The 25,060-nt window shown below is 42.6% G+C and overlaps 2 protein-coding genes across 9 annotated transcripts in view; one reads left to right on the forward strand and one right to left on the reverse strand.

Annotated features, from left to right (window-relative positions):
• The window catches only part of wdfy4 (WDFY family member 4), a 40,430-nt gene that overhangs the window by 9,937 nt on the left and 5,433 nt on the right, over positions 1 to 25,060 (reverse strand). For 3 of the 7 annotated variants that reach the window (XM_035605887.2, XM_047334887.1, XM_035605891.2), the window contains 44 exons: positions 24,799 to 24,988; positions 24,006 to 24,195; positions 23,492 to 23,652; positions 22,081 to 22,313; positions 21,828 to 21,967; positions 21,411 to 21,541; positions 21,202 to 21,303; positions 20,892 to 21,082; positions 19,207 to 19,937; positions 18,981 to 19,074; positions 18,674 to 18,888; positions 18,503 to 18,585; positions 18,143 to 18,365; positions 17,845 to 17,921; positions 17,535 to 17,753; positions 17,169 to 17,347; positions 16,818 to 17,049; positions 16,279 to 16,430; positions 16,096 to 16,207; positions 15,814 to 16,004; positions 15,557 to 15,709; positions 15,331 to 15,404; positions 14,827 to 14,985; positions 14,534 to 14,628; positions 14,330 to 14,426; positions 14,012 to 14,214; positions 13,488 to 13,654; positions 13,289 to 13,408; positions 13,027 to 13,206; positions 12,786 to 12,944; positions 12,276 to 12,402; positions 12,043 to 12,191; positions 11,531 to 11,769; positions 11,307 to 11,449; positions 11,026 to 11,217; positions 10,813 to 10,922; positions 8,405 to 8,482; positions 8,081 to 8,272; positions 7,914 to 7,989; positions 7,598 to 7,806; positions 5,849 to 5,997; positions 5,620 to 5,734; positions 5,324 to 5,409; positions 5,177 to 5,239 (listed from right to left, as the gene is read on the reverse strand). In XM_035605887.2, the coding sequence (XP_035461780.2) occupies positions 5,177 to 5,239; positions 5,324 to 5,409; positions 5,620 to 5,734; positions 5,849 to 5,997; positions 7,598 to 7,806; positions 7,914 to 7,989; positions 8,081 to 8,272; positions 8,405 to 8,482; positions 10,813 to 10,922; positions 11,026 to 11,217; positions 11,307 to 11,449; positions 11,531 to 11,769; positions 12,043 to 12,191; positions 12,276 to 12,402; positions 12,786 to 12,944; positions 13,027 to 13,206; positions 13,289 to 13,408; positions 13,488 to 13,654; positions 14,012 to 14,214; positions 14,330 to 14,426; positions 14,534 to 14,628; positions 14,827 to 14,985; positions 15,331 to 15,404; positions 15,557 to 15,709; positions 15,814 to 16,004; positions 16,096 to 16,207; positions 16,279 to 16,430; positions 16,818 to 17,049; positions 17,169 to 17,347; positions 17,535 to 17,753; positions 17,845 to 17,921; positions 18,143 to 18,365; positions 18,503 to 18,585; positions 18,674 to 18,888; positions 18,981 to 19,074; positions 19,207 to 19,937; positions 20,892 to 21,082; positions 21,202 to 21,303; positions 21,411 to 21,541; positions 21,828 to 21,967; positions 22,081 to 22,313; positions 23,492 to 23,652; positions 24,006 to 24,195; positions 24,799 to 24,988 (7,181 nt within the window). The remainder of the gene's footprint in view (positions 1 to 5,176; positions 5,240 to 5,323; positions 5,410 to 5,619; positions 5,735 to 5,848; positions 5,998 to 7,597; positions 7,807 to 7,913; positions 7,990 to 8,080; positions 8,273 to 8,404; positions 8,483 to 10,812; positions 10,923 to 11,025; positions 11,218 to 11,306; positions 11,450 to 11,530; positions 11,770 to 12,042; positions 12,192 to 12,275; positions 12,403 to 12,785; positions 12,945 to 13,026; positions 13,207 to 13,288; positions 13,409 to 13,487; positions 13,655 to 14,011; positions 14,215 to 14,329; positions 14,427 to 14,533; positions 14,629 to 14,826; positions 14,986 to 15,330; positions 15,405 to 15,556; positions 15,710 to 15,813; positions 16,005 to 16,095; positions 16,208 to 16,278; positions 16,431 to 16,817; positions 17,050 to 17,168; positions 17,348 to 17,534; positions 17,754 to 17,844; positions 17,922 to 18,142; positions 18,366 to 18,502; positions 18,586 to 18,673; positions 18,889 to 18,980; positions 19,075 to 19,206; positions 19,938 to 20,891; positions 21,083 to 21,201; positions 21,304 to 21,410; positions 21,542 to 21,827; positions 21,968 to 22,080; positions 22,314 to 23,491; positions 23,653 to 24,005; positions 24,196 to 24,798; positions 24,989 to 25,060) is intronic. The other 4 variants (XM_035605888.2, XM_035605893.2, XM_035605889.2 and 1 more) reach the window with 2 other exon arrangements.
• On the forward strand, positions 97 to 5,157 carry lrrc18a (leucine rich repeat containing 18a). 2 transcript variants are annotated; one of them, XM_035605902.2, is made up of 2 exons: positions 97 to 119; positions 3,131 to 5,157. In XM_035605902.2, the coding sequence occupies exon 2, from the start codon at positions 3,135 to 3,137 to the stop codon at positions 3,939 to 3,941; it is 807 nt and encodes a 268-aa protein (XP_035461795.1). In that variant the 5' UTR covers positions 97 to 119; positions 3,131 to 3,134; the 3' UTR covers positions 3,942 to 5,157. The 2 variants fall into 2 exon arrangements, with proteins under 2 accessions (XP_035461795.1, XP_035461794.1); XM_035605901.2 differs by lacking the exon at positions 97 to 119 and adding an exon at positions 1,771 to 2,022 and having other exon boundaries at positions 3,131 to 5,156.

The following is a 25,060-nucleotide window of genomic DNA, read 5'->3' on the forward strand; positions in this document are numbered from 1 at the left end:
AATAGCTTGAATTAGCATCACAGGTTGAGCAAGTGTTTTTCTTTTCCTTTCCTGGTTTTGTTGCCTAGCAACCGGTGTTGAAATGTATCACAGCAGTGTTCGGCAGCAGTAGAGCGGAGGTAAGCGAGTGATTCAGGAATCAGATACTGTGTACAGCTGTAGCAGCAGTTAAAGGATTGCGGTGAGGTACAATTTGTGTGGCATAAATAGTGAGTAGAGCTGTGAAAGATGTAGCACTCCTTGTCATCTGTAGGCTGTGAGGAAATATGCTCTTTTAAAGTGACAGTCTTTGATATGCAGAGGTTAGGTATTAGAACAGGAAAAATTACTTTCTTTCTTTCTTTTTGTTGTCCAGTATTTTTGTTGTGTTTGTTCAAAGACTATTGTAAAGTGATATTTTAATAAGCATCCACTAAAAGTGGGGTACAGGCTTAAAAGTCGCTCATTAAACAAAATGCTGAGTTAAAAAAATCCTTGTTTCCAATTAATCTACGAGTGTGTGTTCAGCTAAACAAAACATCTCAACTAAATGACAATGTTGCAGAACATTTTATTATGTATTTCACTCAGGGAACACCTATCTAAACTTGTTTAATCTAAATTGGCAAAGCGTTCAACTGCTCCTGAAATCTCTTTCCCCTCTGTGGGCCAGTAACATGGCAATAAAGTCCTGGCGCCAAGCACCCCAGTTGCTAAGTTACGCTGTTAAACAAGAGGAACCTTGACTTTCCGTGTATGGTGTAGGGGAGGTTGGGGAAATGTTGATATACACAAACGCTGCATTCCCAGACCTGCCAATCTTGGGAAAATATTTTGAGTATCACATTCACATGCCTAATTCACTTTCGCACTTAGTTCACTATGTCGTCCATATCTGTGAGACTATTCAGAGAATGGTGGGTGGACATCAGAGCCTGGGGTAAAAAAAAAGTTGTACATTTCAAAGTAAAATCCATTAAACTGGTTCACTTTGATAGCAATTGAGGAGGCTAGATCTATGAACAATGTTATGCTCTAGTAAACACTTGCGTGCTGTAGAAGAGAATTTAATCATAAGTACATGTTGTATGGATATGAATGATAATCATGATTAACAGTTTTTAACGATTTTTTTTTCGCAACAAAACAATAACGGCACATAACAATTACCTTTACAATGGACATAAATAGTGAACTTGATACCAGCAGGAATTTTGAGTAAAAGTATAAATTTGAATAAAATTATTAACAGATTATTTCCTGAGGATGTTACAATGTGAGACCATAATTCTGTCTATGTTATGATTTTCATTTAATTTCAACTATCATAAATACATATATTTTTTTTTAGAAATATATGCATTTTATATATAAAGTTAATCTCCATTGCTAGAAAAAGGAAGTTTCCTTTTAATTCTAATCTTATGTTGAAATGTTTATGAATTATGTTCATTATTATGTTCTAATTATTTTGAAATTACACATCAAAACTTCCTGAAATAGTGTGACAGGTCTACTGACAGGTCTACTGACAGTCTGAAGAGGAACTGGTCGGTGGAAACAAGACGTTTCCTTTTAATCCTAATCAGAATTTAATAGGGACTTTATATTCATTGATTTTAGTTAATCTTTGCATTTCGCTATATTTCTGGAACGTTTCTTTTATTGTGAAATGTCTTCTTACGGATGTTACCGTAATGACTAGTACTCAAACAACGTGGGCGATAGCGTGACTGCGCATGTGTACGTAAAGCGCACGCACAGCGTGACGGGAGACTTGCGTACTGCACGTGCACGAGCAGCGAACCAGGGACGGCAGGATTAAATTCACAGGCGTCACCAGTTTATTTTGTAGTGTAGAAATCGTACCAGCGCTCTTTGATTGGGTGCCTTTGATGTGTGTCTGAAGTTTCATTTCAAGTTTCGACTAATGCATTCTTGAAAACAAGCCAAACTGAAGTGTAAGCCCTATGCAAAATGTCGAACTGAACGCAATCCCAGCACTTCATTGATGCAGCTTCAGAAAAAAAAAGACAAAATATGGTGAGTGCAGATTATCGTTTGCGTTGACGTTTTGGAAAAAAGTTTTAAGCAAGAATACAGAAAAGTACCCACTATAAAACAAATAGAAATGCATGCCTACATACAGTAAATGTGTTAAAAGCGCAACGTCGTACTTCGGGTGTTTCTAGTTCCTAAGGCCACTGACTCCTCCCCTTGTCCAGTAACTCCTGACCAAATTATTTTTTGTAAAACTACACTAAATCAATCACTGCATTTGGCCCAGTATGTGTTATCTAATTGCAGGCAATAATTTCATGCAATAGCTTTCTATAGGAGGTTATAATGGGAACAAGCACCGGAGGATAACCTCTCTCATCCTGAGGATGATGAATGAGGCGAGAGAAGGCCTTGGGGTGTAACACCGACACAAACAGACACACACACCTTGCTCTCTGAGACAGGGAGGGGAAAAGAGCAGAGCCCTCATCAAACTCCGAACACTCCCAACTATCATCTATCAAAGTCCCGATTTGACTCTTTGTGCACACATGCTCTAATATTGTACAGCCATGTCTGTCAACAGACGTGCATGTGGACACACGCACACACACACACACACACACACACATAAACACTCAGACACCCCTTGCCTGAAAAGAGCCAAACAGCTCAATCAGTTAAATGTTGAGGGAGCATCAACACTCATTTGTTTTTGCTGTATTATCTAGTGTTGCCTCTCTTCTATTGTTCCCCTGCATTAGCCTTAATTAGAGAGTCGTGCTCTTAAATACCCCCATGGGCAACACTGGGTGAGCACGCACTGGTGCAGACATAACACACACACACACAAACACACACAAACGTGTGCGCGCCACTCAGGCTCTCATTCCTCAGAGAGCATGCGTTCCCTACTGCCCTGGGCCATACATAAACTCCTTGTATTGAATAAATCACACCCAGCCTATGCGCGCACACACACTTGCACATAATCATACACACAACACATTTATATTCGCGATAGTGCTTGTGTAGTGGTGGTGTAGATCATATAAATTATCGCAAAATCAGCCTCTTGGGAGCAACTATTACAACAGTGACATGAGCCGACATTTGAAAAACTGAGCTGTTCGTTGACTGTGTGTTACAGTGCCATGCCCAAAGGAAAGGAAGGCAAAGGGACAAAGGTGGACCTCAAGACTGCCAGGAAGGCTATACGGATGACACCAGATGGACATCGCAGACTCACCCTCAGCAACATGGGTATCACCATCTTCCCAAAGTGCCTCTTCAAACTGACCAACGTGGACGAGTTGGACCTCAGCCGCAATCAGATAAAGACTCTTCCAGAGAGCATTGGGAAATTATTGTCACTCAGATGGCTCGATCTACACAGCAACAAACTGGAGTCCGTGCCGGAGTCCATCGGCAACCTGGACGCACTGACCCACCTCAACCTCTCAAACAACTACCTAACCTCGGCAGGTTTACCAGCCGCACTGGGTTTTCTCACCTGCCTGAGGAGTCTCAACCTGGGGATGAACCAGCTGGACACTCTACCTCCCACCATGGTGGCTCTAGACGGCCTCCAAGAGTTGGGCCTGTTTGACAACCGCTTCGTCAAGCTCCCAGAGTGTCTGAACGTCCTACGAAACCTCACTAAGGTGAACATGAAGCGAAATCCTCTGAAGTTTGCTCAGGGTGACACTAAGGAAAAATCTGAACCGGTGGAGGAAATTTTCCTGGTACACGAGGGCACCTTGTGTCGGCCATGTCTTAAAAGATGTAAGCACTGGAAAATGTTTGCGGGAGGAGGAGGAGACGGAGGAGCAGGTGACATGTTTGGAGCAGGCGATATGTTTGAGGACAAAAGGATAAGGACTTATACAGGACTGATGGTGCCAAAGTCAGTAGCTGCAGTCAACCAGGATGTGTGGAGAATAAGAGAGACAGTCAAGTAACCAAAGAGCTGCTGACATAATCTTTATAATCTACAGAACAAATGGAACACCTGTGATTTTTTTGGCAGCCACAAAAATTGTAATTATGTGTGCATCATATCTAGCTATATGTCACTCAACTATTCTTGTAGGAGCCAAAAATCATTATTTGCAGTTTGTTATATACTTTTGTTTGAGTTAACCCCATCTAGTGGCTGTTGTCTGGGCTGGATGCAGATAAGGGCCAGGGAGGCTGACTGGAGGTGTGGCTGGAGCAGGAAGACACCCTGTGGTGGCATTGTCAATTTTGCTTAGGAAGGTTCCTAAGTGACTGAAATGAGTATTTCATGGGCAGCCATGATAAGAGCATGATAAGGAAAGGTGCTTCAATGCTTCCTTTCCTATCTCCATTAGCACTGGACCTCCTATGCGAAAGGAAAGGAGAAATAGACATCCCACATCCATAGTGGCAGCAATATTTAACGTGACGCGCCATGCACAAACTTAAAACGATTACATTCAAAGAAAAAGGAGAGTATGAATATGACCGAGAAGGGACGCAATTCATCATGTAAGTTGCCGTTGCCTATTAAGCATTTCCATCTTATGCCATTCGGTGGTAATATTCTCTGAAAAATGCTGGGTTGAGCCGCTGCACTTTTTGTAGCCCATCTTCAGAAATGTGTAGTTTCACCACGGCAGATGCAGGTCAATAACATCCGTCGTCACATAATATTGCGTAATACAGTGTAAGTGGAGTCTCGATTCTCTTAGCACTGCTGTCGGCTTTTCCTAAGCCCTTTGAGTCCTCCGTTACACCTTTCCTTGACCTCATGACGAGTTCCATGGAGGTTAAGGAAAAGTGGTTAGGAAAAGGCGACCAACAGTCTTAGACCTCAGATCCTCAGGCCTTGCCCACCACAGACTCTGTCCCTGCTTTATTTTTGTGAATAGTTTTAATCTTTAGAATCCTAATTTTCAAAAAGTCTTTTATCCTCTGCGTGTTATAATTATGTATGATTCATAATAAATTGTGCATTCTTTTTTGGACATCTTTCTGTTGACCTTGTATTGCTTTTGTTGTGTTGAGTTAGACTTCTTTTTGGTTGTTGTCAAAAGGACGAAAGAAATAAACCACTACAATTCTTGATGTACTTTTCATTTCAGTAGATGAAATAACAAAAATGATCACATGTAACTGTCTCGGAATAATATTGTTGATATTGCTGTTGTGATTAACGTGTGATGATTCTTACCTGGCATTAGCAATGATCTCCGCAACTCCTCTGCCTTTTAATGCAGATACTACTGTACTCAACCTGCAGGGAGAAAGAGAGTGGAAAGAATGTGATCAGAGTCGGAATTCTGAAAAAAAAAAGATCCAGTCTATATAAGTGTGATACCTTTTATATGCAGAGACGTGGTCTTTGTTCAGGAACACCAGGAAGGCTGAGTGTCCGTTTTTCATAAAGACCTCGATGGCGTTGTCCTGATTAGGCACAATGGCAAAATTGTTTCTCAGATGCCATTACATTTGTGTGCAGTATTTTTTTTATCAATCAGATCACCTGATACAAAAACATACATGTAACATGCATCTGGCCTAGTTCTTCTAAAATCGAACGTGAATGCATTTAAACTAAATTCTGTATATCCAAAATCTGGATATACGATGCATGTTAATTCAAGGGTGTCCGACCTCTAAAAGGAAACGCATGAAGCGGGCCTCCTTGATCTCCTCATAGAGCCAGCGTCTGCAGCTGGCCGGTGGCAGATCTTTACTCAGCATGGTGGAGATGAAGGAATCCCTCACGCTGGCAGAGGAAGAAAGGGACATAGAGATGATGAAGTGACCCAAATCAGTGGCTATGATTTTTCTGTAACCACATACACAACTGTGTGGCACTTGCACACACACACAGGTGTACCTGCTGGGATGGTGTTTCCTGCAACAAACATCTCCAGAAGGACTGAGAGTGAATCCTTCGCACAAGAGCAGACTTTCTTTACCAAACAGCAGCACCCCCTCTGTCACTCTGAGGCCACTCACCATCACTACGTACATTTTCGCCTTTACCTACAGAGAGACGGAGAGAGACATAACTTAAGCCCTATGTGAGAGGTATAATACATATCAGCACATTTCTCTCAGGGGACATGACATGGCAGCAACGCAGGCACTTCAGGCTTTACTTGATTGATCATTTTAATCACATATTCTAATCATTATTAAAAAGACACAGTAGAACACTTCATTATCAGAGCTGATTGATGGAGAGGAGAAGACCCGGCTCCTTTTTTTTTTTTCTTTCCCAGCAGCGTGACTGTGTGTTTCAACCAGCGCCAAAGTGGACCCACAAGCTGCTTTCAGCACTGGTTGTAGCTAATGCTAAGTGCATTGTGATAATGTGTGGCTAATTCTATTGTCTCCCCTCATTTCACAGTGATTGTGTGCACCTGGCCGTCTCCCTGTGTTGGCCCCTCTGCCGGCCCTCTGGGACGCGGCGGCCTAAAACCATATGGGGCCCCAACATACCCGCAGGCCCCTCACAATTTATACTAATCAAATCAGACTCCCTACCCCCAGACACACAAAGTCACACTTGGAGGAGGATGAGGCCATGCCTGGCCATTATTAGGAGAATTAATCACTGCCACACAAACAAAAGGAAACCTGTTAATTGATCAGAACCTCTTGTCTGCACTCGCACATAAGAGACACGCCGTAATGGATAATATCACTTGTCACGTGAAAGCTTTAAAAAAAAAAAAAAAAAGAGTCAAGGTGAGTGAGTCTCAGCCACATGGCACAGAAATCTCGGGCTATATCATGTTCAGTTTCCATCAGTGAACATAAACTGGCATCGGGCCTACAGTCCCTAACAATGCCTAGATTACAGAAAAAGAAAAGTTAAATTGATTGTTATCAAAGATTAAATACATAACAATAAACTTGTTTCCTTATCTACTTACTGTGCTCTGGGCAGAAATGTGTTATCAGTCTGAGGGTGATTTAGCTGATGATGGGAATAAGGAGAGAAAAGGAGGACTTTTATTGACTGAGAGCCTAATGTCAGACCATTGATTTCTCCCCATACACATTACTGTCATAATCACACTATTGGCGCTGGGAAGCTAATTATGAGTGGGTCTCCCTTTGTGTGTAACTTTATATATATGTGTATGTGTGTGTGTGTGTGCGTGTGTGTGTGCGTGCGTGCGTGCATTTTTCAGAGCTAATGACTGTGTTCATTTGACAGCAAGCTCAGCAGGACTCACAATGAACCACCGCAAGACAACAAGACACACAAGTACACATCACACACACACTTACTAAGCAGATGTAAGACAGCCTGCATCACCTCCTACTGTTTTTATTAATACTTCTGTCAGAAACATTAAAAGCCGCGGCTGGTTGCCGGAGCGAGGAGGGTCCCTGTCAACATGTTCCTTGTTTTTTTTAACTCACTGGAAGAATGAGAAGAGCTGAGCTGGGCCTAGACATAAAAACATTACACTAATGAGGAGAGATGAAATTCTGATAGCAGCGCTGGGCTATTGGAATCCCTCAGTCTACATCAGATAATTATGGTTGTGAATATTAGTCGGGTGGAGGGGCTTGTGCTTGTGTTTAGGCATGTTGTTTTTAGCACAGCCTAACAACAGTGCTACAGTACCTCCTCTCCGGGGTGCAACTCCTGCAGGATTATGCGTATGTCGGGGCAGTCTTGAGTATGGGAGCAGGGCTCCAGGGTTAAGGGCTCAGTTGGACTCTCTGTGACAGCAGGTGTCTCATTTAGAACAGGGAAGAAGGTCAGACAATCCTGCCCCCCCTCCGCTCCATCCTCCTTTGCTTCAGCGCCAACTTCAAACAAGATCTTGGGCTCTGTTACAAAGGAAACATATTTTTCAAATTACCTTAAATCCAACACCCACATTGTGGAAAGATTAAATGTTATTAGTTTTTTTTAAATAATCAACACTTTTCTTAACCTGTGTCACCATCTGTTTGATTTTTGTTCTCCTCAGATGTGCCAGTCCTTAAACCGAGACACAGTGTGTCTAGCACCTGTAGTACACATATGGCATTGTTAAAAGTTTAGACTGCATATTTTTTATGAACTTTAAATTGGACCCTGCTGTACACTGAAAGGCTGTACCCGTCTGGATCGTCTCAGAGTCTTTCTGCGGATGCGCGATCTGGTCCGGTTGGGTCCTTCAGCAGCATCTTGCACCCAGTCTCGGCGAAGCAGCACCCCTGGGCCAGGTCCAAATAAAGCTCTCTCCCTCAGCAACTCGGCTTCCACACGCAGCCACTTAGAGCTCACTCGCTCCCACTCGCTGGCTTGCAACTGGACCGCAGGAAAAAGGCCCAGGGATGGAGGGAATAGATAATAGAAGGATAAAAAAAATTATTATAGATGTAATTTTAGCTTTTTAATAACATGTGTTGCCGTATATTCACCATAACGTTTCTGTCATACCTGTAAGTGGTTTGTTCTCATATTTTCAAACATGCAGTGGCCCCTGTGTCGATGTGACTCCAACCAGGACAGAAACTCCTGCAAAAGAAACGAGAGTAACCTGATGGGTGCAAATGAAAAGAGCCGGTTGCACAATCGCTCATCCTCTAACTTATATTGTACACACACAACACATTATGTTCACAGAGATTGTATATTCATAATGGTATTGTTGTTTCCTCATGCAATTACAATGCATTGATAAAATTACATCTGTTCTAAATTGCATCTACTGGGCAAAATAAGCTAGTGGCTGCAGTGTGACAATAACCCTGTCTGGAAATGTAATCATTTGTTGGTGTGATCTGATTAAAATGAACATTAATATCACTGAGCCACGCCACAGTCAAGGGCAAGGTAAGTGTGTGCGTGGGTCTTTATTGTGTGTGTGTGAGCATGTGTCGATTAAAAGGGAAAACGAAAAGAAAAAATAGAAAAACCACAAACGGAGCCGTGTTGACACTGCAGGATGCTCATGTTCAGCAGACACACTGGGATCATATTCTGACTGTTAACTGCTTCATTAAGCTCATCATCACAGCAGTGCTCGCTGAGAGACTAGTGAAACAACATGTGTCCATCCTTACAGCTGACCCAGGAAAACCATTTAATTGACTGAATGAACATGCAGTAACTCTTTATACCGAGTCTTATTTACAGATGATAATTCTGCATTTTACACGGTATAACCCCCGCAAATGCGATAAACGATTTCAAGTTCAATTTTTTTTTAAACAGCTTCGTCCTTTAGACGAGGGATACGAAAAATTCAGCATCGAAAAAAAACAAACCCATGCATAAAAGTTGAAGACAAACTTTGACAGGCTCTCTGGAGAATTAAAACAGTTTCTCTAAATGAGTTACTGCCTATTCGAATAAGGAGCTGTGCAGAGAAAGAAATAAAGGAGCAATTTGAGGGCAGATTATATAAATATTACAGACAGAAAAGAGTAATAATGAAGTTTGCGAACTAGAGCCGTGTTGCGACAGATAAACTGCAAGTCGGCGTCATCATCTGCTAATTTCATTCCTTCATTTGGACAAACATAAGTAATATATAGCATTAATTACCCTATTTAGCAGATAGGAACCTCATTGGCTTTTTAAATGTTGCATTAAATACATAACTCATCTCTTCCCTCCGCAATTAACATCAGAACATCACACTCATTTCCATTTTAATGACTTCCCAACAATACGCCACCTTTGATGATAAGGCAACATAATGTCAACTTCATTCTGAGCTGGCACTGAATGTGTAATGAACTTAACGTGATCATTAGTGCTGTTAATTATCTTTCTAATATGAGGACACAGATATGATTATGGAAACTGCATTCGCTGATGAAATAAATCTCTAGGAGGATTTTACTGAAGCTTGACTGAGGATACAGTCTGTCTATCAGTCTCTACATTCTCATTCATTACCTACTGTCGGCTTTTTCATTCTATAAAAGTAAGATATCTGAGACCTGCAAACTATGCTCTGTGCTCCATAAAAATGCATTACTATGGATACAGTGACTGAAAAGAGACTCCACATAAGCTCATGACTTTCCAAATAAAGGTCATAAGTTGATGATCCAGAAATTAATTAATGACTCACTTGTTTGTTCATGAGGATGAATGGCTAAATGAGCAGACTGGCTGACCATTACTGAAGATGTGAATATCCTCTTTTTTTTTAACACTGGCGGGATGCTGCAACCTACTCAGAGCACAGTGGTGCGACACTGCAGAGAGGGAGAAGGCAAACGTCCCCCCCTTTTCTTCCCTACATCTCAGATGGAAAAAACAATTCATCACCCTCTCTGATAGCCTGTCAAAGACTGATATGATAAAGAAAAACATCAAATGAATAATGTTTTCATCTGATTGGTACCAATATAATTGCCAACCCGGTTTCTGTGGGCAAACGCGAACACACATACACATGCACTTTGTGGAGGTGAGACAGACACACAGACGCGGTAATTTCATGCCTGTGTGCCTGAGTAATATGTCCCCGCTCCCTGCTCCAGATGGCTCGACGTCTTAAGCATTGTGGGGGAACTAATGATGTGGGCCACGTGTTTCGGGGGGAAAAACAACAATAAACGCGTCTTTAACCTTCAGCCGCAAACAGAGTGTTGTAGCGAGTGTTCCCATGGATAGGCCTAACAGATATCAATTACTATGCCCACTCAGGGGCAATCAGCTGTGATAATCCAAATCCATTTAAAGAAATAATCAAACACCCCCACAGGGCTGGACGGCCCACAGCACAAACACAGCAGTGACTTTGGGATGAGTGTTTGGGCTCAGCACTCTGGGATTCATGTCCGGTGCCAAAGAACCAAACACTGAAGTAACACGGGTATTGTATTTACCTGTACTGTTACTGACTCTTTGCTTGGTCTGCCCAGAGCTGAGCGAACAGCACTGCTGATCATATCAAACTTCCTCTGAGAGCTGCTGGCCACCCTCTTCTTCTGAGACTCTAAGAAAATGTTGTAAAGACAAGAAAAAACTTAAATGTCAAAAACATTTGGGCCCCACATTCAGACATTCCGTCCTTCTGCAGGTATTGGTATAGAGGTAACCTGTGTGTAGCAGCCAGGCTTTATGTGCCATCTCCTCCCAGAGGGGACTGATATCAGCCATGCTGACAGACCCAATCTCCGCTCTGTGTGTAGCTGAGATCTCAATCTTATAGGTTTCTTCAAGCGTGTGTTGCCTCTCCGCCATGACCTTTGACCAGCAGGTCTCCGCCAACGACACTAGTTCTCCGTCATCTGTACAAACAGGCAAATTTGTTCTGAACTCGTGACCCAGTGAATCTCCATAGACTTCGAATATCTACAAAGAATGGCTGTAAACGAACCTCGCACCCTGGCCATCATACCTGTGGGGCTGTCGGCTTTGTTGCTGAGGTATGCAGAAGGTCTGGCTTTGGTAGGAAACAGGCGGGATGACGCCGTCCTATTGTGCACTTTTTGCACCAGACATCCAAAACCTTCCGGGTAGCTACGACACAAGTGTGATCGAGTGAATTAAAAATGAATGCTGTTTTCAGCTACATATTTGTCTGTTTGGTTTCAATATTACCTGCCAGATCGTATCAGTAACAGACAATGAAGAAGGCATGTGATGAAGTTCACATTTGCGTTGTAAGTTGCCATGACAACATCCCAGCGTTCCATGAAGGTCTGTAAGGCCCGAATGACACCTTGCTTTTCTTCTTTGGAATGGCGCGGTTGAGACAAGAAATGAAGCACAACTTCATTGGTGCACGAGTAGAGGGCTGACACCGTCTTCTCTTTCTGAGATTGGCCTTTCTCCAGAGCCTAGAAATATATGTCAATTATATGTGTTATCAGTAAGTATTAAGTTGAAATAATTTGTTTTATGACCTGTGGGCAGCTTTTACATTTCCCAGATAATCCAGAGCTTCCTAAGGACTACACTCCACTTCAATTTACAGATAAACAGAAATGTGCAGTTTGCAGGAATTTTAAATGTTTTCGGTGAAAAAATGTTTTCCATATTAATTAATTAAATATATATCATATATAACTATATATAATTATTGATATGAGGTGTCCATGTGTTCATCTCACCACCACGATCTGATCTGCGAGGAAGTTGAGCAAACTCTCAGAGTCTCCCAAGAAGGTTCCACTGTAAAGTTTCTGCAGCAGAGTCTTACTAAACAGAACCACGTTCTCCACCAACGTGCTCCTGTGTCCTTCAGGCCTCTGATTGGAGTCTGAGAGATACATTGAAAATGTTCAGTATTCAGATGAGAGACTTTCATGCAAGGACAAGGTCAGGCTTGTGAGTGGAATTCTACCTTGTGAGTTGAGATGAGTGTTGTTTTCCTCCACCTGGCTGAGCATGCGGATGATGTCCATCATCAACTCCAGCAGCTCAGTCTGGAAACTCTGCCTCTGTTCCAGCGATGCACCATCAGGGGAAAACTGCAACATTGATATAGTTTATTGGTAAGCAAATAATGCAACTGTGTGAGTGCGTGCATGTGTGTCTCACAGAAAAGACCATTACAGAAACCTGTATTTCTTGGCCTACTGGTTTTCAATCCATCCTAATGGTGAATGATTTTTATCAACATCGCCACAGCTCTGCCTCATCTTTTTTAACTGAGCAAAGAGTGACACCTACTGGACAAATGAGAGTTTTGCAGTATTATATTGAAGAGCCTCATCAGTGGTAGAGGACTATTGGCAATAATATCTACAATAATGTATTTATAATAACTATTTATATGTAGATATAAATAGTGTTATATCTGTGAGGTATACAATATGAAAGATTTCTTGTGTTTATGTGCATATGCATTCACCTCCAGCAGCAGAAAAGGAGGATATGTGCTGGCGTTGGCCGAAATATTAATCAGATTGTCCATTAGCAGTATTCGGATGAAGTCGCACACTGGCTTCGTGGTTTGATAACTCTTGAATGTTTCCTCACCATCACTCATCAAACAAGGCTCAGCGACAGTCTGAAAGAAGCGACCACACCAGTGAATCAGACCAGAGATTTGAACTGAAAAAGGCTTTATGAATACGGAGTAACATACAAACCTCTGAACTGTCCAGAGGATACACAACTCCAGCGAGTGCATAGAGGAAGTCTGGAGACGACCACAGTGGGTCTCTGGGCTGAAGGCTATGGATAAGACAAAGGAACTGCATCAAACTTGCTGGAAGCTTCAGCTCCCAGGATGCATCAGTGCCTGGTGTGTCCTTCTTTGGAGGGATAGGCTGGAAAGGAAAATGTGTTACACGTGACCAATTTGTGGTCAAAGAAAAATCCTGAAAAAATGCTAGGCAACTACTTTCTTACCCGTGTAATGACGAGTTTGACTAATTCCAGCAGTATTGTAGCAGCTTCAACACAGAGCTGCTGAGCAGGAGTGTCTGCTTGGCTGTCGATCAGTGACTGTAGGATATCATCCAAATGCACCTGTAAATGACACATGATAAGAGCATTATGACTAGGAAGAAAATTATTCTATTTATTTAAAAAATTTGAAATAACCCACCTTTCCATCCGCAGCGTCAATGTTGTCTTTCCCCAGCAGCAAAGCTGCCAGAGCTTCATAGACCTGAGGCAGGTGAGTGTGTCTGGTCAGCAGCTCCTGCAGAACATCAAAGCCTCGACACGCAGTGTTGGGGCACTCATAAGACCAAGAATGGGCTCGAAGGTTGTCTGGAGACAAGGAGAGGGAAAAAATTATAGAAGTTGATTTGGGATTAAAGTAAGACACTCATAATATGATGTTCAGTCTAAAATAAATTACTAAAACTAAAATTTCAATATAAAAATACTGAGGTGTACGGATGCTAAAGATAGATCCATTACACTGAAGCGCATGTTAACCTGTGTTGAGATGTGACACAAAAATCCAAAACATTACTTAAATTAAAATTTAAATACAATACAATACATTATTACCTAGTTAAAATCAATTTACATGCCAGTGTTATGTAAAATATCATGACAAAAAAAAGCAAAACTACATTGAATTATTTCCCCGCTTCACTGTGAGAATTCATTTAACTTTACCCATGACAGCAACGGGTTCCTCCATGCCATCAATAAGTGTTCCTGGGACCACACCCTCCCTGAAGCTGTCCTGCTGGTCCCGATTGGACAGAAAGTGAGTTAGCAGCATGAGACCCAGTTTCAAGGTAGAAGGGTGAAGGTGGGGCTGAAGGAAGAGCAGAAACCAATCGCTGCCAAGGGAATCAAACGCTGTCTTCTGTTGACTAGTGGGAAATAGGAACATGGCAGATTAATTCAGCCTCTGCCATGACGTTATGGCCTAGGAAAATATGTCTATGTTCCAGTTTTTGAAGGGAAATTGTGACAGATTCTACTCACTCATTGTTTAGGAGGCTGTCTGAGTTGAGGATTTCAAAAAGTGCAAGTAAAAGCTGGTTGCGAATCCAGATGAGGCTTGCCGGACAAGAACTCTGAGCTACAGCACAGACAGAACATGTCTGGGTTCAGTAACCACAAAAACGTGTCATCAATTAGACATATAATGTACTGCATAAGTTCGTGGTTGTGTGTAATATGCTGTACCTGGTGTATCCTGTGAAAGATTGCTGTCAGATATTTCTTTCCCTTCAGTCAGGTCACTAAGAGGAGGGAGTGTGTACACGAGAAAGAGCCCAAGTCTGACCAAACAGAAGGACATATTTCAAAAAATTATATTAAACTGATATCTTTATGTGAAAACTGTATGACATTAAGCATATGACACACACACACACACACACACACACACACACACACGGACGGACGGACGGACGGACGGACAGACGGACAGACAGACGGACAGACAGACAGACAGAGTTTGCATTCCCAGACTGTACCTGCACATGTCCAGGGGGGTGAAGTGAGCTTTGAGCAGGGATGTGATGACACAGGAAATGATCTTAACCTTCTTAAAAGTCACAGTGGAATCAGAAAGCTGGAATAGCAGCTTTGGTAGCAGGCCTATAGTGTGCATGACTGCTGCATTCCTGCCATCACTGTTGAGGGATACAGAGAGAAAAACAGCATTAATATCAATCACAGTCTGTTCCCACAGACAGATAATTTAATCCAGGAATCCATGCACATGTTCAGTCACGCTCTTCTCTTCAGCCTCTGTGACTGATTCTGTTGAACGTTCCTGTGACTATTTCTGTCGCACAGTTCTGTGATATTGATGACAGGCTGCTGCAGATTTAGACAGAACAGTCGATTCAGTCGGCCTTCAGTCCTGAACAAGAGCCTCTTTGTGTTGTTGTGTTACATAACTTTTTAAGCCATTAGATTACAGCAACAGCATATTATCTGTGGTCTGTCCACATGCTGATTGCTGTGGAATTTACCTTGAGGATTTCAGGATTTCAGTGAAGTGGTTTAGAACAGAAAGGTCCAGATTCTCTGATGTGTTCTGCCACACCTGAAAACACGGCACAATGAGACAGCAATAGAACTCTAACAATAAACCAGATGCAATGAAAATATTTCCAAATAAATATTGTCTGGACATGAAATAATAAAACTCCAGTACCTACATCCACTGAACTTCTATGCTAAAACGTGGATGCTTACCTCGAGGTCACACAGCAGAGCTTGGAAAGCCGGTGTGTTTTTTAGGCAACCAGAGCCAGAGTTCAGGTCCACAGAACTCGAGAGATACAGAACCAACTGAAGGGTTCTGTGGCTGACAAGACTTCTCTTCATCTTCAGCAGGAAAGCTAACAGCTACAAAGAAAGAGAATGACACAAGAACAGTAAGTCAACAGATTTTGATGTGTTGATTTACAATGTGTAGCTGCTCTGTTGATTTAACACATGCTTCCACAGACCTTATATCCGTTGATGCGGTTCATTTCCTCTTGCATGGCACAGTTGGTCTCCAGCACAGAAGCAAGAACTTTAACAGCTGCATACAAAGAGCCGTCATCTGGAGCCATTGCAACCAGACTGAGAACAACCGTGGGCCCACCAACACAGAGGAAACCATTGGATGCACTGCTGGGACTGAACATACGCACACCTGGAAGGAAGAAGCGAGGAGCTTGGCAAACGTGCGGTGCAAGATTTGACCAAAGCAGAAAAAAAATGTTTTAAAATAATATTTAATTTACCAAAATGTCCCACCAGCGCTGCTCCAATCGTGCGAGCTGTACCACTCAGGTGCTGGCTAATGTTTCGAGCAAGGAACACGGGCGTGGAGTGATCGCGCGACGTTATCCCCATCTGTAATTTGACAAATTGATTGCTACTCTGAACAAAAACAACATACAAATAGGTGCAAAGCATCACCTTACCTCTTTAGCGATCAGTCTGCAGTCCACCTCGTTGTAATTCTCTCTGATCTGCACAACAGTTGTTAGTGTAGAGATTGCTGGGTTGATACCAAATGAGATCCTCTCCTCAGGAACCAGCCTGAGAGGAAGAGACTCTGCATCTGGTGTATGGCCTGGAAAAAAACAGAGAGGTAAGAAAACAGAGGTCAGTAAAGCAGAATTTACAAGTCAAAAGAACTAGGTTAAACAAGACAGACTCTGAGCCACGTGTTACCATTAGAGTGCAATAAATCTAGTAGCTACAAAATATTTCAATGTCTATGTCAATATACTAGTCTTCATGTTATACTGTGCTTCTATATCAAAACACAGTATCAGACAAATTGATGTATGCATGCAATGGGCACGGCTCCAACCTAAATTATATCAATAAAGAATCTAAAGAGAAATGTAATGCTAGGATCACATCTTACAGATTCAGATTCAGCACGCATCTGCATCAAAGGCCGTAATCAAAAAGACATTCTGTGAAATTCTTGCCATCAGATCTTCTGACTCACCTGGATTGCGCAGAGCCTGGAAGTTTCCAAGGTAGGCAGTGCCTTGTGTGTATATGTGACCCATTGCCTCAGAGCTCAGAGCCTCTTCAAAAAGGTAAGAGGGACCCACTCGCCACACAAGAGCAGCATGCTGCTTCCAGAGAGGTGGTGTTCCTATCAGTCCGCACACATCAATCACAGCTGTCGGGTCCATGGAGATATACTGACCAGGGAAGGGCTGTATATACTTCATCTGACAGAAAATGCACAGGCATTATTTTTTCTGATTAAGAAAGTGTCTATGATACATGGATATGTACTGTAAATGTTGTTTTAATTATGAGCTTCTGAGACTCTCTTCTCCTGTCATACCTTTCCTGTGCCCAGCGCCTTGCCGTTGAAGTAGGCGGTGATCAGACAGCTCTTCTTCACGTCCTTGGCCATGACCACAGCCAGGTGGTGCCACTGACCTGGGACCAGCATGCTGGAGCAGCGCAGCCTCAGCGATGCAGGCAGAGAAGTGGGAGTGCAAACTTCTGGCTCCATCATGTCTTACATCACAGAAATGGAGAGAGACATTTAGTCATGTCGTCATGTAACTATTGTGCAGTCCAACTTTAAACACAATTGATAAGAAACGTCAGTTCATGAGAAAATCTAGAAAGAAAGCTCGGAAAGTTCAACAAATGTTATTTTAAGTGCAGCACCAAACATTGATTCAACTTTAACAGATCTTACCCAGGTATGTAAATGCCTCCTCCTCCGTGGAGATGACCAGACAGCCATCGTAGGCTGAGAAGGAGATTGACAGGCAGATGTACTGTTGTTCAGTCCGCGACATGTGGCGAACCACCGACAAGAGACGGATTGGGTGTGAATCACAGGCTGAACTGAACCTGTTGATCTGGAACCAGCAGGAAAATGAGAGACCAGCTGCAGGGGGGAAACCCCGGCAGTCTAAAACATTAAAATGGAGATGATTAGACATTCTATTCAGAGTCATTAAAAAAATTGGACAGTATCAAACATTTCTAGCCTCATCACTCGCCTCCTCCAATTCCGCCTGTTGAGATTGAATCAGCAGTCACTCCTTTCACTGTAGCCAGGGAAGGCAGGAAAAGGCAGCTGCAAAGCAGACCGTCAGATGCCAAAAAAATGAGTGATTCACTGATTCACTTATTTTAATATTATATTGACAGTAATACTCTCTTGATGAGCATCTTTTACATGATTATATGCATCCTGTTTTTCTTTCCTGTTACAACAACAAGTTTTATCAAGTCATCTAGTCACACTTTTGATTGGGAAAACAATACAACACAAAAACCCAGTAAAACCGTACTCACCCATATCCACTCTCACTCATGTCAAACTCTACGAAGGCCGGTGAGGAGGACACCCGGTGCGGTCTGTAGGTGCGAGGTGACGTCATGGAAACCAGATTAATAATCTGATGGACAGGGATTGCAGAGCCAACAGAGGATTCACAGAGAGCTGCGGACTTTAACAAGCTGAAGGTCCGCTTCAGGGTCTTCACCGAAGATCCCGCAGGGGGGTCGCACTCTGTACCTGGTTCAAATAAAACCAAAATAATTAAGTGTTTGATATGCTTCATGTTTGTGTTGGAAAGACCAAATTAAAGCTCATCTGGATTTTGTACAAAGTTAACATAAGTACAGTCACCCCCCAACAAAAAAAATCCATACCATTTGATGCGGGAACTGGTGGTGACTGCATTGCTGTTTTGTCTGCCAGGCACATAAGAGGATCTCCTAAACACAAGAACTTTCTGAGGAAGGAAAAATAAAGGTGTTTTATCGTCCACATTGCTGTCAGAAATTAATGTCTTTGAACCTCAGAGACAGAGTATGTCTGACCTGAAGTCTGAATGTGTGATGGACTGGGAGGAGAGCTTTTCCAAGATACGTGTGATGGGTATATGCAAAGGGTGGTTTGGAGTCAGCAACATGCTCTGACAGTGGGCCAGGAGTGTGGATACCAGCCCACCCTCGCACAATATCTGGCGGTTTCGCTCAGGTTTGACCATGGCCTGGACTCGGTGTGCCAGTGAAAACTGGACCTCCATAGAGAGCTGGGAAAGAGGGGAAAGAAATTTGTCTCATGCTGTGTATTAAACAAGTATATAACATTAGAGAATGCGATGTGTTCAGTGTAGAAAGGTACCTGGGGGTCCGTTGGAGTAAACACCGCTGGAAGGAGAGTCATTATAACTCGGATTGCTCCTGGATGAAGAATAACATGATCACATGTGAACCTACTGTTGGCCAAGCAAAAACACAAAAGAAAGAACAATATGGGTTGATACTTGTGAAATAACACATAGACTCTTTAGATTTGAATGTAGAGAAAGAAAGCTGTTTTCCCCCTTCAAATGGTTAGAAATATCCACCTGTGCGGAGACTCTGAGCAGACTGTCGAAATACTAGGTGCTGTGCTTCTGTATCCTCCCTGTGTGTCCGGTACTGACTGTGGGCCTGATCCAGAGCTGAGGGGAGGGGACCCAGAACACACTCCTTCATGTCCCGCTGGTCCATTTAATTTCTCTTTATCTGTATCAGACCCGTCCTCGGGCTCTAGTCCCAAGTTTAACTCCTGAGAAGAGTAAGCCCCTGCGGCAAACTGGTCAAGATAGGAGAGCAGCTTTATACATGTCCGAAGAGTAACAGGCAGATTGTGCTGCAGCGTGGTGGAGGAAGAGGAGGAAGCTTCAGCAGCCTCTGCCAACTCAACAAACTGGTGGAAGCTCTTTCCAGGAGACTGGTTGTCCACGGCAGTCTTGGGACAGAAACCCTCCTCTCCATTCCACTTCTCAGCCTCGTGGCTTTCGGTGTGGAAGCAGCCGAGCTGGAGCAGGGCATCTGCCAGCCTTTCGTAAAAGCCGCCAGTTTCAAAATGGTGTGCATTGACTGTGTGAAGATGCACAGCCAACGCCATGATGTGCAGAGCAAGGAGGAGTAGGTCCAGCAGCGGCTGATGCTCCAAGGACTTCCACACTTCTCCTTGTGGAGGGTCGGACAGAGCTCCTTCCATGTCGATCACCAGAGACAGCAGTCCTGTGAAGCCCCCTGCTCTCCTGAAGGCGTCCCAACTGTTGGGGTTCTCCAGTACCTTCAGCACCGACTGAAAGACACAAGAGAGCAGTCAGACAGACCATTTGGACAATTAACAAATGGAATCATCACACACTCAAACCTAATCATACACGTGACAAAGCAGATTCTGTTCACTATACAAGACTGCAAAGTATTTTGATAGACACTTAGCTTTGCCCAAAGTCCCAGCTTTTAAAAGCACCTCTCTAGTCAATTAAAACCATGTCATGAAAAATTGATGAAACACACAGATATATCATAAATCATTTCTGGTAACTAGTTTTCGGAGGTGAACAAAATAACATTAGGTTTATTCAATTTAAAGGGCTAATCCATCAGGTAGGTAATGTGTGAGGCAGAACGCAGAGGGAAATGTGATTAACTGAAACTGGAGTAATCACAATGGCTCTCAACACTTGCCAACCCAGGTCGTACCCAATCTGATTGTTCTTTGTACTAACGTGGTTAAAGCAAGTGGCAAACACACACACACACACACACACACACACACACACACCCCCCCATGCATGTACAAACAAGCACTCTCAAACACTCACACACATTGAATACACACAATATCTGCAAGTAAGTGCTCTTCTTGCTGCCATCTATAAAAACGGACACATACAGTAGGTGTGTAACTTAGTTAGGCTTAATCAGATCTCTGTCCCATTCACTGATCCGATAGAGGTGGTAATCTTCATAGTGCCACAGCACAAAGCTGCTGGCCTAATCCAATTGGCCCAGAGTTAACAGCTAAACCTGTTTAAGCAAATCAATCTGCATTTGTCCATAATGTAATCAGGGTCCCACACGCTAAGAAAATAAATTCACTTGCTTATTATGTTTTAAGTGCATTAAAATTGGTTATGATTTGATGTAGAGTGGAGACTACATTCTCAGTTCAGCTGAGAGCACTTTGTGTTTCAGGAGGTTTGTGTGCTGTTGTCTATGTGTTTGTGCGCATGCAAAGTGTAAGTACCTGCAAAAGGTCCCACTTCAACCGAAGTTCCTGCTGTGTTGAGGAGCAGATGGCTCCTATGGCTGTACTCATGAACTCCTCTGGGTTAATCTCAGCTAGCTGCTCCAAAATGCTCAAAGTGGGAGCTCGATACTGGTCCTCATCCAAGAAGATCTTTATGTAGGGAACCATACCAAGGTCTCGCACGGAAACTGGAACACACATGCAAAACTTGAGTATACAAAATCAGTTTCTGGCCTCAACATCTATTTATTGCAGATGGTCACAGAGCAAGGACTCAACGGACATGAAATGAAGTGAATCTGTGTACCTGTGTTTTTAATTGAACGCAAAGTAAGGGTTGACACAACTTGAAGCATACAGGTAGTGAGCAGTCTCTCACTGTCTTCCACAGACGGCAGGTTCTGGTGATCTTAAGAACACAACATCGTCAGGAAATAAGAAGCAGTTTTGCATTTGAAATTTGGCAGCTGAATTTGATGTAAAAATGATATAAAATCATACTGAATCGGTTCATACTTATTTGAGAGGAGGAGACAACTCCAGCCTTCCTGAGGATCTTCGCTCTCCTACGAAGCTCCCCGAGCAGCAGCTCCAGAAGACCCCAGTCACTCAGCACCTCCGCTAGCATGCCACTGTGCACGGTCATTCTACAGATCACAGGAGACGAGTCTTATTCAGCATACATCGAGGGGAGAAAAAGGTACAAACAAAGCAGCTTTTCACCAGACACCACCTTTGCTGTTGGTTATTGATTTAAATAGAATTTTTGTATTGTATTATGTATTATACCTGAAACTACTTAATTGTATCTAACACATTTGTCATAATGATTAAACTAACCAAGCTGTTGCAGTACTACTGGGAGAAAGTTTAGATTTTGTCTGGAAAAACTAGTATCCTGAACATTTCTTTTTACCAACTAGCACTGCTCACCTGTGAAAACATTTAAGAGCCACCACTCCAAACTCTATCCCCACCACCCCTCCAGCCAGTGTCCCAGCCCAAATCTGCTTCAGCACACCCAACAGTGCACGCAAGGTCTCATGGGGGATGTAGTTAAACTTGAATACCACCTGTAGAAAAGGAAGGAAGGAAGGAAACCCAGCATTTAATCAGAACCCATATGCATGATGTATCAAAGACGCAACACGCTCAACGATTGAACTGTCAATATTAAAAATCATACCATCTCCAGCAATGAAAAGAATCGCTTTTGGACAGGTGCTGGTTTTTGCCAGACACAGGTAGCCACCTGGGCCATCGACTGGACAGTCCACTCCAAGAGGAAGAAATTGGCCGGATCCCTCTCCCATATCATCTGCAGGGTGCGAAGAAGCTGGCAGCCCAGCAGAGAATCGTGGGAACGCAGCAGGGAGGCCTGCAAGAGGTGGAAGGCCTGGAGGTTCTTTACTGCTGAGCCTGGAGACACAGGTAAAGTAGAAAATGAGGGGAAAAAAAGTCAGTACACTTAATTTCAATCAAAGTTTGAGCAATTAAAAACAGGTCAGATGGAATAAAATATTGTTTATATATTTGTTTATTGAATTACAGAAGTGAAAGAGGATCACATTCAGTACTGCAAAACAATATCAGCCGATGTTTTGAATTTAAAGCTCAATTTGATCTGATTCTGCTCTGGCAAGGTCAGTCAGTCAATTTCATAGAAAAGGGAAACCTAATAAATTACAAACAACCTTTAACAAACAGTACATGCTGAATCCCATAAGCCAATTGAGTTATACATACATAGATTGATTGAACAAAGAACATAACATGCATGAAGGCAAAGGTAAGTAGCTTAATCTGCCTTGATATAGTTTCTTAGCTACATTGTCAAAAATATTTAGAGAGGGTATTAGATTTGGACACCAAAGGACACTAAGGTTTTGTTGTGAATAAATATATACCTGGTTTGGAAGAGGATTCTCACATTTAATCAAAATTGCTTCACATTCAAATAAGATCTGCACAAAAAAATCCCTGGACGCTCATGTAGAACGCTTTCTACTCCTCAATATGATAGATGTGTCCTGAGTATGAGCGTGTGTCTGCATGCATGTTTGGATGGGTACGTGTGTGTTTATTATGGACACTCTCTTTATGAGTGTTGGATGGAATGTGTGTGCGCCTATGATAGATGGCTGGTTGCTGTAGGCCAGTGGTGAATGGATGTTGGGCATCCTAACAGAGTTAGAGGGAAAGCCTCCACTTCATCATCCCAGACATAATCACCTCAGCTCCCTGTTAACGTGAGGGTTGTTGTGCACTGCAGCGGGGTAGCGGTGGCGGAGTGGGGAGTTAGGTTGTGTGGGAAATTAAGGAAAGGGAAAAGGGGGTGGTGCAATTCGTGTGGATTGTATGAGGGCTAAAGTGCAAAGCAGGGATGAACTGTGTGGTCATTTGGGGGGGCCCATTCCCCTCCACACGCCCATCTTTGCTGAGCCATGCAAAGGTAATAATTAGATGGTTTGGAGTGTGCTTTTGAAAAGGGATGGTTCAGAGTTTATCCTCATGGTCCAATAAAATGTTAAGAGATAATTAGGGAGTGTAAGCCAGAGACAAACAATGCTGAACTTATGTTTAAAAACTTAACCTACCTTTGGTAAGTGGTGGATCAAACTTGAAGCTTGCAGGCTGGGGATTGGTGACACATAGAGCCACTTTCAGCTCTGTTTTTCCAAGCAGGGTGAAAGATGCAATGAGAGTCAGCAACTCCTCCACAGGCTGAAAATGATCCGCGGACACGCCTTCCTCACAGCTTATGATGGTGCAATAATAAAAAAAAGTTTAAAAAAGGTAAAGGTAAATGAATAGCAGAGAGAGATAAAGATTTCTGGGTACTGATTATAAGAGCAGAAAAAGTACATCTACATGAATTGTAATTATTAGAGCACCTTTTGAAGGGGCTGTATATTTACAAAGGGAAATTCCACTTAGTTTCTCAAATGCCTATTTACTCCTATGTTAAAAAAAAGACCAATGAGACAAAAGTCAAATTCTTTTGATGCCTTTTCATTTCTCTTCAAACAAATGTCCTTTCTAAAGCAGACTGCTATTCAGGAAATCATATAGATGTTTCATTATTTTTCTGTTTGTGTCCTTTTATCTCACCGTTTTAGGACGTTCTCAAGGGCCTGGTAGCCGCCGTTTGTGTCAAACTCGACGAAGAGGGCTGCATTGAGGTCATAGGTGTCTCTGATGAAGCTAAACACAGCCACAGCCACTTCGGCCAGCAGCGGTCCTGAGACGTCAGCACTGATATGCAACAGGTTCTGGATGCAGATACGCACACAGTTCTTGCCTAATGCGGAAAAATGTGTTCTCGGTAAGTGAAGACGTAACAGCTGTGAGATCAACAGAGCATCCGAGCACATGATTTTGATTCAAGAAATGGATCACCACAAACAAGTAATGTTTCAGAAATGATACGCTACATGGTTGAATAAAATCCTTCACTTTTAATCTGTCTTGACCCATGTTTGAAAAAGACCAATGATTAAATATGTATATATATCTATTTCTTATTAATGATATAGGAAGGAACTATAGTCTGTAGCTGAAGTAATTTGATGTCCAAAATAAATCCAAGCAAACTAACAAAACATTTGGATAATTCATTTAAGTGAATCAACTGTGCTAATGGATCATGTGAAACATCTATTGCTGGGGTGTGTGATCATGTGTCTCTGTATAATCAAATTATTACATAAAAATATCTCTCTGACAAAATAACTAGAAACTAAATCAAATTATCCACTTAATGTGTGGTTCTCAATCTTTTTTTGGCTTTTTTCATCTTCAAATGATGAAAAAAAGAGTTCAATTTAACAGGAAATATAACCATGAAATTACTATAAGCTTAACAGAAATATTATTATAAAGAGTCTCAACTGGTTTACTTCACCTAGCATGCTCGGGACAGTGTTGCTTGTCGCTGCAGCAGAGACTGCCTTGAGGATGCAGGAGGCCTGGTGCCTCCAGGGGGCGCTGGTCTGATCCCATAGTGATGTGAGGCCAATGATGAGACACTGTAGTTCCTGAGTCTCCACCAGTCTCTCCACATTGACTGGCTGCCTACAGAGCTGCAGGAGAACCTGTAAAAAAGCAGGGTGAAGAGGTGGACAGTGTAAACAAAGGCGAATGGAAAATAATTGAAGCAGCACAGA

This window comes from Scophthalmus maximus, chromosome 10 (assembly GCF_022379125.1).
Source record: "Scophthalmus maximus strain ysfricsl-2021 chromosome 10, ASM2237912v1, whole genome shotgun sequence".
NCBI lineage: Eukaryota > Metazoa > Chordata > Actinopteri > Pleuronectiformes > Scophthalmidae > Scophthalmus > Scophthalmus maximus.

Bases quoted from the DNA above. Each gene is read 5' to 3' on its own strand.
- lrrc18a (XM_035605901.2), top strand. From the start codon at position 1,991: ATGCAGCTTCAGAAAAAAAAAGACAAAATATG. The intron at 2,023-3,130 runs GTGAGTGCAGAT...TGTGTGTTACAG, and splicing joins AAAAAAAAAGACAAAATATG to TGCCATGCCCAAAGGAAAGG.